A 13,821-nucleotide genomic window follows, 5' to 3' on the forward strand; every position below is an offset into this window, starting at 1 on the left:
TTCACAGTTTGTGCAGAGCCACATTCTACAATATTTTTCATACTCCTACTGTGGTCTCTTACATTGTTGTAGACTCTGGAACTCACAGCTCTTAATCATGTCTAAAAAGCTCCCTACAGAAATGTGGTATCTTATTTCTTCTAATACAACATGGCATTAATACCGAACAGACCCCACATGAGTCCATAAATAACATTCACAGAGCTGCATCTGCAGCTTCTCAGCATCTCTTGCCATGTCCCCCCACCCGTGGGGAGATGATGAAAACCTTGGAAAGTTCTAAAAATCATCAGCATCCTTATGTCAGTTGGAATTGTGCTACTGCTCCCCCACCCTAGTTTGTGGTAGAGAAGGGGGTCCTGGAACAAGGGAGCCTGTGAGAGCGAGCCAGGAGAAAACAAAGAAAAGTGGGAGAAGTGATTTCAGTGACATCATGCTGCACTAATGTCCCGCCCACGCTGCTAACACAAGAGGGAACAGTGCAGGCTCGCATAGTGTGGGATCCAGGTCTCCTAGCAACTCGGAACCCTGATCCTTTTTCCTAGCAGGACAAGAAAACCCTAAAATCTCCAAATTGTGCCGGATCACTTCTCTTATAGTCTGGATCCAGCTCAACCTACACATCACTCCTCTAACATCCTGCAGACAGGCTGTGAGCTGAGTGACAAAGAACAGCTCACTAAAGTTTACAGCAGCAGAAGAAGCTGTATGGTGCTGGAGAAGTTCACCAGAAAAGGCTGCTGAACAAAGTCACCTGGGCTGCAAGATGTGGCGACACGTTGATGATTTGGGCTTGCACATTACCGGTCTCTTGACATGCGTGCAAGAATGAGAAATCGTCTGCTTTATAAGCCCACCTGTGCAAACTCAAAGAGTTTTTCCTGCTGACACAAGCAGATCGGCTGCTGATCTGATTGAACCGTGCATCATCAATGCAAAGCTGCTGAATAATAGGCTCTTTGTGCGTGGAAAATGGAAACAGGCTCCGTCTCAGTGACCAGGCAATAGCAACGCTGTAGCTCCGATGCACCGGCTGCTGAGAGACAAATGCTGGCCCTAGAGGAGAAGACTGGGGAACCTCCTGATCAACTGGACGAGACGATATGCCCGTCAGCTTATCCCCAGCAATCTGTCACTTTGGAGGCGAAGCCTGGGGTCCCCAATACCGTCACATTACACATCATTCCGCCTTCCCCTATCAAAGCTTGCCTCCTGTGCACTATGCTGAGGCCAGTGGCAGCTCCTCATGCTGCGATTAGCACTCGCTGTCTTGTCAGTCGGGCTCCCAGCAGCCTGCTGGCTTTCTGGCTGCTCTCTCTTCTCCTGGGACTGTGCCAGTCAGGTGAGTTCATCTAACACTAAGCTGGAGTAACAGGTGCCAAGAAGCACTTCTGCAGCTCGATGGGTTACTCACATCAAGCAATATGATACCCTATAAAAGTATATTTATATTATATTATCATATATCACAAAGGAATTTTTATAATATATGATTAGAGATGAGACAAATAAGGTTGCAACGCAAATTATATGACTATTGCCAGATAACCAATGCTAAAGTTGTGCGAGCTGCTTAAAAATATTTAACATTTTTAGTTGGTTTAACATTAATATTGCAGATGTGCTCAAACTATGGTTCACGACCTAGGGGGAGTATGCAAGTGCAGGAGGTAAGTGCAAAGGGTTCATCGGATCTGACACTTGCTTTTACCCATTGTGCTATATAATTTTTCAATACAATCATTTCATTTTTTCATTGGATAGCAACACATTCTTCTGATCTTTGATCTATCTGAACTCTATCAACCTGCAGGGAGTTTTTAGAACTGTTCAGTGTTTTTTTTTACATTCCACAAAATATGATTTTTCCCATGTTCCACATATCATTGATGTCAAGTAAAAAATGTAGAACTCGAATCCTTGTGGATGGTGAGTAGATGGCAAAGGAATAAATCTCAGATGCATAGATCAGCAGATATTCTCACCATTCTGCAATATATTTGACTAGGTTTCCAGTGAGACTACTATCATTTCTCTGTCTAATAACCTTAGTCACTGATTGTATGTAGTTACAGCTTTTGACTAAAAATTCTGTGAATTATTAAACATTTTTTATGACAAGAGACTTTACAATTCTATTTAGACTTATTCACTGTAGGGTATTTGCTGCCACCAACATCAACCAGATCGTTGGAATTGCATTAGAAAAGGTAAATTTTTATTGGCGGCATTCTTTGCATCATCCCTTGTGCCCGGCTGAAAGAGACTGAAAAGGGAACAAAGTACTAAAGGTGGAGGAAGCCATCATTTCCTATATTGTACAAGAATTCACAACATACCTGCATATTCTGCACACAAATCCCACTGGGGCTGGTCTCCGGCAGCCATGTAAGGTGCCTGAATCCACAATTTTTTGCTTTACCACTGGTTAAGCACTGCTGATGTAACTACCACGTGTGCGTGATGAAGTTACAATTTTTTGGCACCTGGCACAATATTGTAGACTGTTCTGCATACGTACAGCTGCCATTGTACAGATTAAAAATTATTGCTAGCAGGTAAGTAAAAGAGTTGTAAACTCACTTGTACCAAAAGTCTCTACCTGCTGGCAAATTTTAGTTCTACAGGTTAACCTCCACTTTAACCGGAATGTCCTAGGAATCTTCTTTGCAGCCACCTATTCTGCTTGCATGGGCAAAGCAGAGGTGAACTTTCAGTACTGCATGGAACTAAATGGATGTAAAAATGTGTCTTTTATTTTGAGCCTAGTGAAAGAATCTCCATCTAGTTGTTGTATTATACAGGATAACCATTCTAGAGATCTTTTTGTGTCTTTTTTATTGTCAGCTTGTGAGTCCCATGAGAAGGCAGTGCAAAACTAGGTCATTCTCACTAAGACATTAAATCAAATGCACAGTTCCAATGTGCTAGGGTAAAGTTCAAGTTCACTTGATTCCGACATTCACAAAACGTATCCCAGATTTGCCAGAAGATTTTTGTTGGGAATCGCAGGCCTTTCATAGAAGGTTATTTGAAAAATGTGAATGTTCTGTAAAAGGATGTATCAGAGTACACAGAGTTTTACACAGTAACAAGTTGCAAACCCACTGATGTCTTTAAAGCCACAGCAGCCAGTATAAATTGTATCATTTACACAAATGTGCATTGAGGGGCATAATGTAACCCATTCATTTTTTTTTGGGCTGCCAACACACACCAGCGCATAAAACAGACCTGCACCATTTTAGCAATGCAGTGCACAGCATTACACTTTTGTGACATTTTATCTACTGTGTATGTGTGTTGGAATGCCATCTTAAACGAATAGCAAGGCACTGCAGTGTACATATGCCAGAGCGTTAAAGCTGAATGAAATTACTAAATAAAACATTCATTTTTCATCATATACCTGAATTTAAGTCCAGCAACATCAATGCTAAGTCTCTGCAATGTAGGAAGACATTTGCTGGTGGTGAGGGCTGATGGTGTATTTCAAAGGTTCCTGAAATCAGGTTACACTTACATGTGATGCTGACACTCCATGATTGAAACCCAGTGAAATGAAAGGGTCAGCCATGGTCAATTCATTGGGTAGGAAAGGGTTCAGTGATGTTTCAAATTCATTAGCACACTGGGCCTGATTTATTAAAGTTCTCCAAGGCTGGATACACTTCCATCAATGAAGCTGAGTGATCCAGCAAACCTGGAATGGATTTACTAAAAGTAATTTGCTATTTGTTTGCAAATGTTTTTGGTTCTGGACCAGATCCATTCCAGGTTTGCTGGATCACCCAGCTTCATTGATAAAAGTGTATTCTCTCCAGCCTTGGGAGCTTTAATAAATCAGGGTCACTGTGAGAAGCTGACTGTGTGCAGTGAAATCAGAGTAAGCGATGTCAGTTCAGGGGGTAGTTCTGGAGTTCAGCTTCAATATGCCTTGCGGTAAAGATTTTGTTATTGTAATTTAACCAGTTGAAGCACCTCCTGGGTGGAAAGTACCCTCCTGTGTACACATACCACTGGTGGTGACACTAGGGTCTAGAACAGCAGGATTGCTACTCATATTCTAGCTAAGATGTATTACAATCATGTCAGACTTGAGGTACATGGGTTGCTACTGCCCTTTATCACTCGTTTTGTGAGCCCCCAACAAGTGTTGCAAATTGCCTTTTTTTTTTTTTTTTGGGAGGGGGCAACGTGCGGCCCTCAGCTGTCACCTTCTTTGAACAGTGTCAGCAGTGTTGTGTCTGTCTGATGCCCGGTTGCACTTTGACAGGGGGGAGGTTTCTCAACAGTGGCTCCCATGTGCAGTGTATTTGTCTCCCATTTGTATGTATTTCACTGGGGACTGCTGCTAAAGTGTAAGGTCTCCCATTTACCATTGACAAACATGTGAGGAGTAGAGGGGTGCACCTCATCAGTCAAAGCCCCCATATTTGAACCTCAGGGAGAAGGGGGTCATTAAAGCCAGAGAATCCAGCTTAAAAATAGTTACCGCTGCCACATTGTCCATGAATGAGAAGGGAGGATGCTTGCTGGGAGTTTATTTGTTACTGGCTTGATTAACCATTTAGTGACTGATCTGTCATGGGAATGTTCTACTTAAGGTTTTTTACAGCTAATTATATATTGTGCAAAGATCTCCAAAGGGCCAATTTCTATAAATATTATTATAGCTCTTATCTTATCTGCACGTAAACTAAGAACAAATACACAGTAATATAACCTTTATGGTCATTATGCACCTTTAAGCTCAGATAACACTGACAGCAATCCTAGCGTTTACTTTTTCCTGCCTCAAACCTGGTTTAGTCACCCAACAAACTTTATCAACTGTTTAAGTTGATGAAGTTCAAAAAGTTCAAAACCACATACAAACACTTTTTTTTTTCATGTGCTTTTACAAACCATAAATGCAAACTAAGGTTATGTACACACATTAGATTTTTGTTGTTGGAAAAGAATCTTTCACAATCCTTTCCAACAGCAAAAGACTAAAAGATGTATGAATGAGTACTGTACATACAGCACCATTCTGCTCTATAAAGAGGAGAGAGGGGAGAACGACAGAGCGGCACTCCGCTACACTCTCTCCTCCTCACGGTCGTTTGTGGATTCGCCAGGACGGATCCATAAACAACGTTGGAGGAGAACATACATCAGATTCTCGTCTGATACTTGCCCTGAGAGGAGAATTGGATGAGAATCATCTGACGTGTATACGTAGCCTAAGCTGTAGTGTGCATTGTAAAGTCAAAATTACTTTGGTTTGGCATACAGTCAGTGTTTTCCACTGCTGATTGCTCCGCAGAGAAAGCATAGTTATCAAAAGTGAAAGTGATTGCTAAGGTATCTCAGTTTGCTTTACAACGCGGTAATAAAGCCTCAATGTGATAATTTTCCATGTATGCAGCATAAAATATTATACTGGCAGACAGCATAGATTTTGTGTCTTAACATTAAGGTAGCATTAATTGATGTGCCTAACCTGCAAAGAACAGTAGGTGCTCATATTATGTAAAAGGCATTCCATCTTAAGGACTCCTTGTTTGGTGTCCCCCACACCTTTTAGTGTAACATTCAAACCTAAATTTGTACATTCAGCCATGTTCTAAATACTTTCAATGTACCAATGCCAACCAATGCAGAAAAAGTCCCAGCCTTATCCTAAACCTATTATACATGCATATTGCTTTTCTTTTTTCAACGACCGCTGCTCTAACACAATCCTGTGGTTTGACCATACAGAGCAGAGCAACTGGTTCACTTTCACCTTTCTTTAATTACCCTGCCATTTTGTTTATCAGAAAAGTAACCCCATTGGAGCTGATTTACTAAAGGAATTTAGGCTGTTTACTTACCAGAGTGAATTATCACCTTGCAAAGGATATTGTACTTAGCTTAGTGAATCTGGTGATAGTTTACTTTGCAAATAATACTCAATCATGTGCAATGAAATCTAAAATAACTGGATGTTTGCTTCCACCTGATTGGATGGCTGAAGTCAGCAGAGCTTCAACTCATTTGAAATATCCTTTGCAAGAGGATAATTCACTTTTCAATCTCATACAAGCTAGAGCTTTCACAAAGGCTCTCCTTCCCCATGTGACGGCACTGGGATAATCAACAAAATACTTTAACTTTAAATGTTGTGTCACCAATGGTAACCTTAGACTTTGGCTGGATCTGTCTATAGTCTTCTTTTCTGCAGATCCCTTTTGCCACTAGTGAAGTGAACACTTTTCAAGAAGCAGCTGACCCCTAGACATTTACTGAAACAGATGACTGATAGACCAGATGTCTGATTGCTTGTTTACATAGGTGCCAAGTAGCTGTCCTTTGTGCTTGAGCCTAGCTCTTGCAATGTAAATTTATGGTTAGAAAATCTCTGGTAAGGAAATAATAGTCTGAGATTTATATTCCTCGGTAATCCCGTGCTGCGCACACAGATGTTTGCATGCTCCTTTATGATGTGTGCCACACCTGTATCTTTTTTTCCTTGTGTCTTGTCTAGTGCAGTATTTGACATCATTCTATTTACCTATATCTGATTGCACACTAACAATGGCTAAGTTTACATTTGCTAATTTGGTTATACACAAACTCACAAAACCGGTCTTTATTTGCAACAACATCTTTGATTGAACTAGTAGGCAGTGGTGATTGTGTAATCTCGAAGCATTACTTAACTGTGCACTAAGAAGGCTTTTTATGAAATTCTTTTAGGGAAATGAAGGTAAACATTTTATCCATGGAAAATATTGATGTCAAGTGCAGTGAAAACTAAATTGATACATTAGGGTCTCCTTCACTTACATTCATTTTAAGGGATGTTGCAATGACTAGGCTGCCTTAATTAAGCACATCATGACATGAAATGAACGAATGAAAACATGCAAATAGTAACATCTCTCCATGCAAAGGTGTAAATGGGTCCTTAGGAAGATTTAAAAGTTTCCAAAAAGCATAGCAAAATGCTATGCCATAATATTGCAATTTGGTTCATGAATGTTCTGTTCTGCTGTTCAAAAGCAGCACTTCTGCTGTATCAAACATGGACCTGATATGTGTTTTAACTGGCAAGTTGTCACAATAATGAATGTGACTCAGATGATTGCAAAACAGGCGCCATCAACTGTACAGGATTGTAGGCGGAGGGGTTGCAAGTAGACACAAATCCAATACAGATCCTTTAGTAAATGAAAGTCATCTGGATTTGTTAATTTGGGATTAGCATTAAACAAAATATGTAGTGATCTAAAGGATAAGTCTGTCCAAAACCACTAAGTACTAGGGGGACTAGCCACATCAACCAATAAACCAATAAAGTGTAATCTTTAATTCCCTAGCCTGTGACAGGGGCTTAGTTAGAGAATATGTAACCCTTGTTGCTAAAATCTTATAAAACCATGTTCATTTCAGCACTCATTTTTAATACTTTTTAAAGCAGGAAGTGGCTGGGGGAAAGGCTGCAGGAGATCAGCAGCATTAGCTGAAACAAAGCATTAAAAAGCAAAATCAAGGCTTTCTTTCTTTGAATAGTCAGTTGGTTATGACACATAGTACTTAAAACTTATTGATATTAAATGATGGTTTTAATCTGTCTAAAATGTAAACTAGGGACCAACATAATCCCTACAGTATTAGTAATACCCACTTCTCAATTGACATGTGAGGGAAGGAGCCAAACATTCATAAATAAAGGTCCTAACGGGATGGATTTGTACTTTTTTCTCCATTAAGTGGTAATTATGATGGTTGTGGTCAGAACAGCCATAGCAGTACAAATGTCGCCACTATTGTCCATGACATCCTAGGCCATGGACTAGGTGGCCTTGTGAGAAATCTGGCCCTGGTCCCTACTGCCATTTAGGGATTTGATAAAATCTGCTCCTGATGCCACCTCTGCTGCTACTTAAATGACTGTAGCAACCACCCGGTAGCCCATTGATTGCATTCAGTAGATGTAGATGTTGACCTCTTGGCCACAAAACTGTCCATCTGACCTCTACCTGTGGTGGAACCATAGACCCCCAGTAAAATTGGGAACCATCTCAGGCAGTCAAAAATAGGAGCAACATATTGTCTTCCTTTCCTGTCCTCAGCTTGTGAATTTGCCCTCGTTTATTATTTTTCTCTTCAGTTCAAAGAAAAAAAAGAAAGAAGGACAACACCACCCCAGAAAAATTTCTTCTAAAGCCTGAGCTGCTGACATAATAATTGGTGGTGGTAGGTCAAAAGTAGAAAGTCTACATGTTGTTCCTGAGAGCTAAATGTATCTTTTGCTTGATTTAGCCTACAAGCATCATCCTAAGTGTCTGTTTTGGATGGACTAATACTTTAACTTCTGTTTTATTTCTTTAGGGATTTAAAAATAAATCCTCACTTATGGCTTAAAAAATGTTGTAACATAGGCGGTGACTATTTTTATGACTGTATTTTTACTGCTCTTTTGTACAAATCTCAACTCCATGAGAGGAGCCTCACCGTAGAATGAAACCACATGAATGGGCATGTGAGATCCCAATTTTCGCAAGAATCAATACAAAGGCAGTGTTCAGCAGGAATACAAAGGCCAATATTATTGGAAACATAAGTACCTTATAATAACTATGTTTTTTACCACGTGCCTTGTCGTGTCATGTTGATTTAATAAGAACAGAACTTTTTCCGTAGCAATTTCCAACTAATGTAAGTCTTTTGGCAGAAGAAAAAGCACAGTTTATCATTTCTGAAATATACAAGGGTAGATAAAAGTAATGTTTCCTCCTTAGAAGTAATGTATTATTAAAGAGTAAAAATCTAATTAGGTAATGGAATATATTTGTAAGTACTCTTCCCTGATAGGTACCAGAGTTGAACAAATACTTAAAAACAGGAGAGTAGTACATCTAAAAAATGAATGCTGGTGCCTAACTTTCAAATATGAGCTTTACTGATGTCATTAGCAGAGACTAATAAAGGCAGAATGGATCTTCTCCTTTCATCTTAAAATAATAAAGATTGTAACAGACCAGGGAAGATGCACAATTTGCATTGTCTTTGTTGAACCCACAGACTTCCTTTTTTTTTTTTTTTTTTTTTTTTTATGACAGGCAGTTGCATAGCTTTGACCACTTGTAATATTGCCTGGGTTTACTGCAGGAGAGTAAAGGTTGTAGCTGTACAGTAGGGCTCTAATTATTTTAGAATTATTTTGTTTTATATAAATACGCACACTAGGTCTTTATACAACTCTCATAATTAAAAACCCCACTTGCTGTTCATTTTAAAATATGGTAATTAAAAAATTATAATAAGCACAAACTCACCATCAGTGTCGTTATTGTTTATACAAACCCTTACACAAGTGTTGGACATGCTACATGATAGGATACAGTTTTGCCAAACTGTACTTTGTGCCAATCATATTGTTTTATAGTTTCGTATAGAAAAAGGAAGGGGGGATCCATCTGAGTTATTGGCGCCCCTTACTGTAAACATGGTAATTACTGTTGCTTACCACTACACATACTGATAAGCTGTCTCCATCACTGCTAAAGTACAAACCATTTAAACCTGGATTTTCTTGCCACTCTTTACCTTACATTCCATATTAGAACCATTATGTCAGTATCTGCTAATCACCATTATATTAGGGTATGTTTTCTTGCACTGTCAGTATGGCTGTCCAATGAGCTTTTTATATAATACAAATTAAAATATTTTTTCATTTAGTCATCATACTACCCTTGCTTATCATCTTATTACAAAAGGCATTTCTGAGCTTCCCTATTACACATTTTGGTACTTCTTTCTCCCCGTCCTGTTTAACGGAATGATTGGAGCAAGTTTATTGTGCTAGATATGTAAATGTTCGATTCTGCTCTTTAGAGTATAATGAGAGTGTTGTAATGCTACAAAGCACAGCTGCCAATCCCTTGTCTTATGAAACAAAGGCTCCAGTCATATCACCCTGAAAGCTGATGTAATGGAGCAGGGAATTCACACAATATCCCAGCATACCTGCCCCAGAAGTGTAATTTAGCACAGTCTTGGTAGAAAAAAAAGTAGGTGACCCAGAAAATATATTTCTGGACAGATGACAAATGGCTACCGAGGAGGGGCTTTAAAGGGAAGATGCGATCACCTTGTATAAATTGGTAAATGGTCTACATAGTGAATTTAGTGCAAGGCTGTTCCAAATAGGGAGTACTCTTTACTTCTGGTGAAAAAGAAGTTTAGTCTCCACTTACAGAAACTTGTAACTTGACTTGTTTTTGTTAGTTTGGGGTATGATTATCCTATGTCTGGCAGCCCTGTTGTCAAAAATTATTGAAGTAATTCCCAAATCTGATAACAGCTTCATACAGAAGCTTTCCAATGGACATCAGAGGATTAATGCTGGAAACAATCTTTTGTGACTGTTACCAGTGAGAGATGAATGAATGAAGAGAAAAGCACCTTTCTATTCTATAAAGAGGGGAGGACCAGCAACACCCTGCTGCGCTCTCCTCCATAGGAGTGAATAGCAGTCATTCCAGATTGAATAATCATTAATCCACTCTGATGGATTGATGAAGGATGTTGGGGGACCGTTCGTCTTGGGCAAAAATATAACATGTGCGCACCATGTTATATTTTTGCCCAAGACGAACAGTCATGCTTGTCTAGGGCAATTATCTGACATGTGTACAGATCATGCTGAAGTCAGCCTTAAGAGCACATTTTATAGCTTACTGTGATACTTAACTTGGAATGTTGTTTAATATCTGTTAATGTGAGCACAATTTTAAAAAAAGGTAGATCTTTTCACAAATTGGGCATAACTGTTTTTTTAAAGTTCTCCAAGACTGCAGAAGATAGACTATTATGGGAGAGCCTGGGTGATCCAGAACTTTTTCTGGATCGCTAAAGTTCTCCCACGATAGTATGCTTAAATAAATCAGGCCTATTGCATTCCAAGATGAAGATGTAATCCAAGATTGGGTCACTTGTGGTAAGGCCGGCAATGGATAGTGTGTGTTGTTATGATTGATATAGTGTGTGTTGATTGATTTACCCTGAATATAACAACATTTACCCCCCACCAGGTTATTATTCTATGAATGGCAATTTGACAGATATGAACATTTGTACTATGCATTATGTGACAATTGGGTACTGGAACATTTAAAGGTTGGACAGCTTTTAAATATCCAGCTCACATCTGATGTCTATGGAGAGCTCAGGGCTACAATTATGCACAGACAATTGCTTCATGCTAGTAGTTTTAGCGTACTGTACTAAAAAAGAAGTTTGCCAATGACAGAACAAGGTTACCATTCAATGGAAATATATTTTGATAAAGGCCAAATACATTTTTTCCCTTGGAATTCATGTGTTGATCAGTAGAAAGGTTACATTTTTCCAGGCTTCCTTCTTCACAGATCTCAAGAACACGGTGCTATAACAAGTTGCACACGTGATATTACTTAAGGTGCAATGAGGTGGAAAACAAGTATTCTTTTTGACAGCTTTATGTTGTTAACTGTGCCAGATAACCATACAAGGCTATTGTAACATACTTCAAGGTCTGCACACCAAGGAAATAACACATTTCCAGCAGGTTCTGCTTTTATACTGTGACCATAGTGTGCTGACCAATTTTACTGTATCTCATATATATTTTAGAATTTAGGAGAGAGAACTTTTTAGATGTGTATATGTAAAATACCTTTCAGCTCATCAACCCTGACATTGAGCCTAATGTCTGGGTATAGGGGGATTTAATATAATTAGACCACGGTTTAACCCATATGCATGCAGTTTCCCTTCTCTTGTAGGCCAATTTTAGATACTTTAAAATGGGCCTGAAGGACCCCAATTTTTTGACTTGCAGGTCACTAAACCAAAACTGCTTTAGGCACATGTTTTTCTAATGCATCCCATATTCTCTATTTTTTATTTTTCAACTGTTGGGAGGGACTTTGTCTGTTTTGGAACAAGTTCACCCGTCCTTTATTCCCTTATTCCTCTGATCTATCTCTTTTTGCTCTGGAATTGGAATCACTATAAAAATATTTGCTATTTACCTGCCAGTGGATTTTACTGCTTTTACCAGTCTTTTCCTCAATCATTTAGGTCATTGCATCGGGTATTCTTTAACAATAATGAAGAGCTCAGTTGGGTTTTGGTAGGCATTCTTGTGCTTTAATTTTTCATGGGTGACATGATTAGTAAATATAGTAAAAGTGTGTTCTAATTATGAAGTGTGTTCTGTATATATAAATATATATTTAGTGTCACAATTTTCTTTATAGCGTGTTGAGGCATGAACTTGTGATCATTTGATTTTGAATGTGTGCTTTTCATGATTTATTTGAATTAGGTCAGAATAGTTTTTTGCCTTTGATTTATGCATTACCGCCCAATAAGACAATTTTGGGAGGGTGACAAATAAGGATTTGGAAGAGCTTATTAAAGACTGGGGGAAAAAAAGAAAGATATGTAGATCATAATAGATAGAAGGGGTGGAGTAACAAAAGGATTTACCAAATAAATATAGCCTGTTCACTTGTTTGCAAATTTAGTAATCATTTTGGGAGGGATATTTTACTTAGCTTAGTAAATGAAAAAAAGCTTTACTGACTGTAATAATCCAATAATATGCGGTTAAAAAAAACCTTGGTTAGTGAACGGCCTAAATTCCTTTAGTAACTCAACCCCAATGTGAGAACTCAAGTGATATTTTATATTTTCTTAGACACTGAGCTCCTTTATGACATCGAAGGGACAGTGGTGACATTGTTTTTTGACAACATAGCTTAAAAAAAGGACGTTGTAGTGAAACACAAAGTGTTGAAGACACCGGATCTCTAATGTGACAGCAGGAAACCAGCCCGTGGGCTCAAAGTAATGATCACTGACACAGCATATGAGATTAAAGAGGGTGCTTAATTAGTATTAAGGAAGGAGTTTGGCATTTAGAGCTAACAAACAGGTGCAGTGATATCAGGCTTTGTTGAGGGTAGCACAGGGAGTATGTGTATGTGTGTGTGTGTGTATGTGTGTGTGTGTGTGTGTGTGTGTGTGTATGTATATATATATATATATATATTTACCTCTATCTATCTATATATAGCTTTTGGTTCCAGCGCAGTACTTCATCCTGTTTGTTCCAGTGCAGTACTCCCTGTTTATTTCAAATTTAAAACTTACCTGCCAGTCAAGTATAAATAAGTGAACACACACAAATTTTTTTCTAATAAATATTTTTACTATAAAAATTATAAAATGTGTACAATATCTTTGAACGATCGTATCGTTATCTGTATGTACAAGATCGGTGCTATACGATCGTTCGCAGATATCGTGCATGATCAAAAAAGATTTGTGAGGTCAACTAATACAGACAGTGTAGAAAAAGCAATATGACTTGGGTTTTTAATGCTAGGAAGAATAATATACTTTTTTTTCTCAACGATTACTAGTTAACACCCTCAAATGACATGCAATGGCACATGTGCATTAACCAGTTTAGGCTGTTGGTCCACAAAGAGACCACAATGAAGTTAGCTATGAATGTGAGACTACCTTTTGGTCAGCCTGTTCACTGATGTTATATCTTTGATGTAGCAAATTGGTTTCATTCCAAACCCCGAAGGTATGATTCTTGTCCTACCTTTAGAGGCATTCTGCTTTATAATGATATAAGAATATTGTAAATAAGGATGAGCGAGCAAGAATATTAAGTTCAATCTCGCAGCGAATCGCCGAACAGGAGGTTTTCCAGGACTGCATCATGCAGCCCTGGAAATCCTCTTCGATCCCCAGGCACTAGAGGTTAATTAACCTCTAGTG

The 13,821-nt window shown here is 38.7% G+C and overlaps 1 protein-coding gene across 1 annotated transcript in view; it reads left to right on the plus strand.

Moving 5' to 3' along the window:
• Positions 1-485: 485 nt before the first annotated feature.
• Positions 486-13,821, plus strand: part of ITGB8 (integrin subunit beta 8) — an 87,178-nt gene continuing 73,842 nt past the window's right edge. The window contains exon 1 of the mRNA XM_072412548.1: positions 486-1,342. Within this exon, the coding sequence (XP_072268649.1) occupies positions 1,048-1,342 (295 nt within the window). The 5' untranslated portion in view covers positions 486-1,047. The remainder of the gene's footprint in view (positions 1,343-13,821) is intronic.

The sequence above is a fragment of the Pyxicephalus adspersus genome, chromosome 5 (genome assembly GCF_032062135.1).
Source record: "Pyxicephalus adspersus chromosome 5, UCB_Pads_2.0, whole genome shotgun sequence".
In the NCBI taxonomy this organism is placed as follows: Eukaryota; Metazoa; Chordata; class Amphibia; order Anura; family Pyxicephalidae; genus Pyxicephalus; species Pyxicephalus adspersus.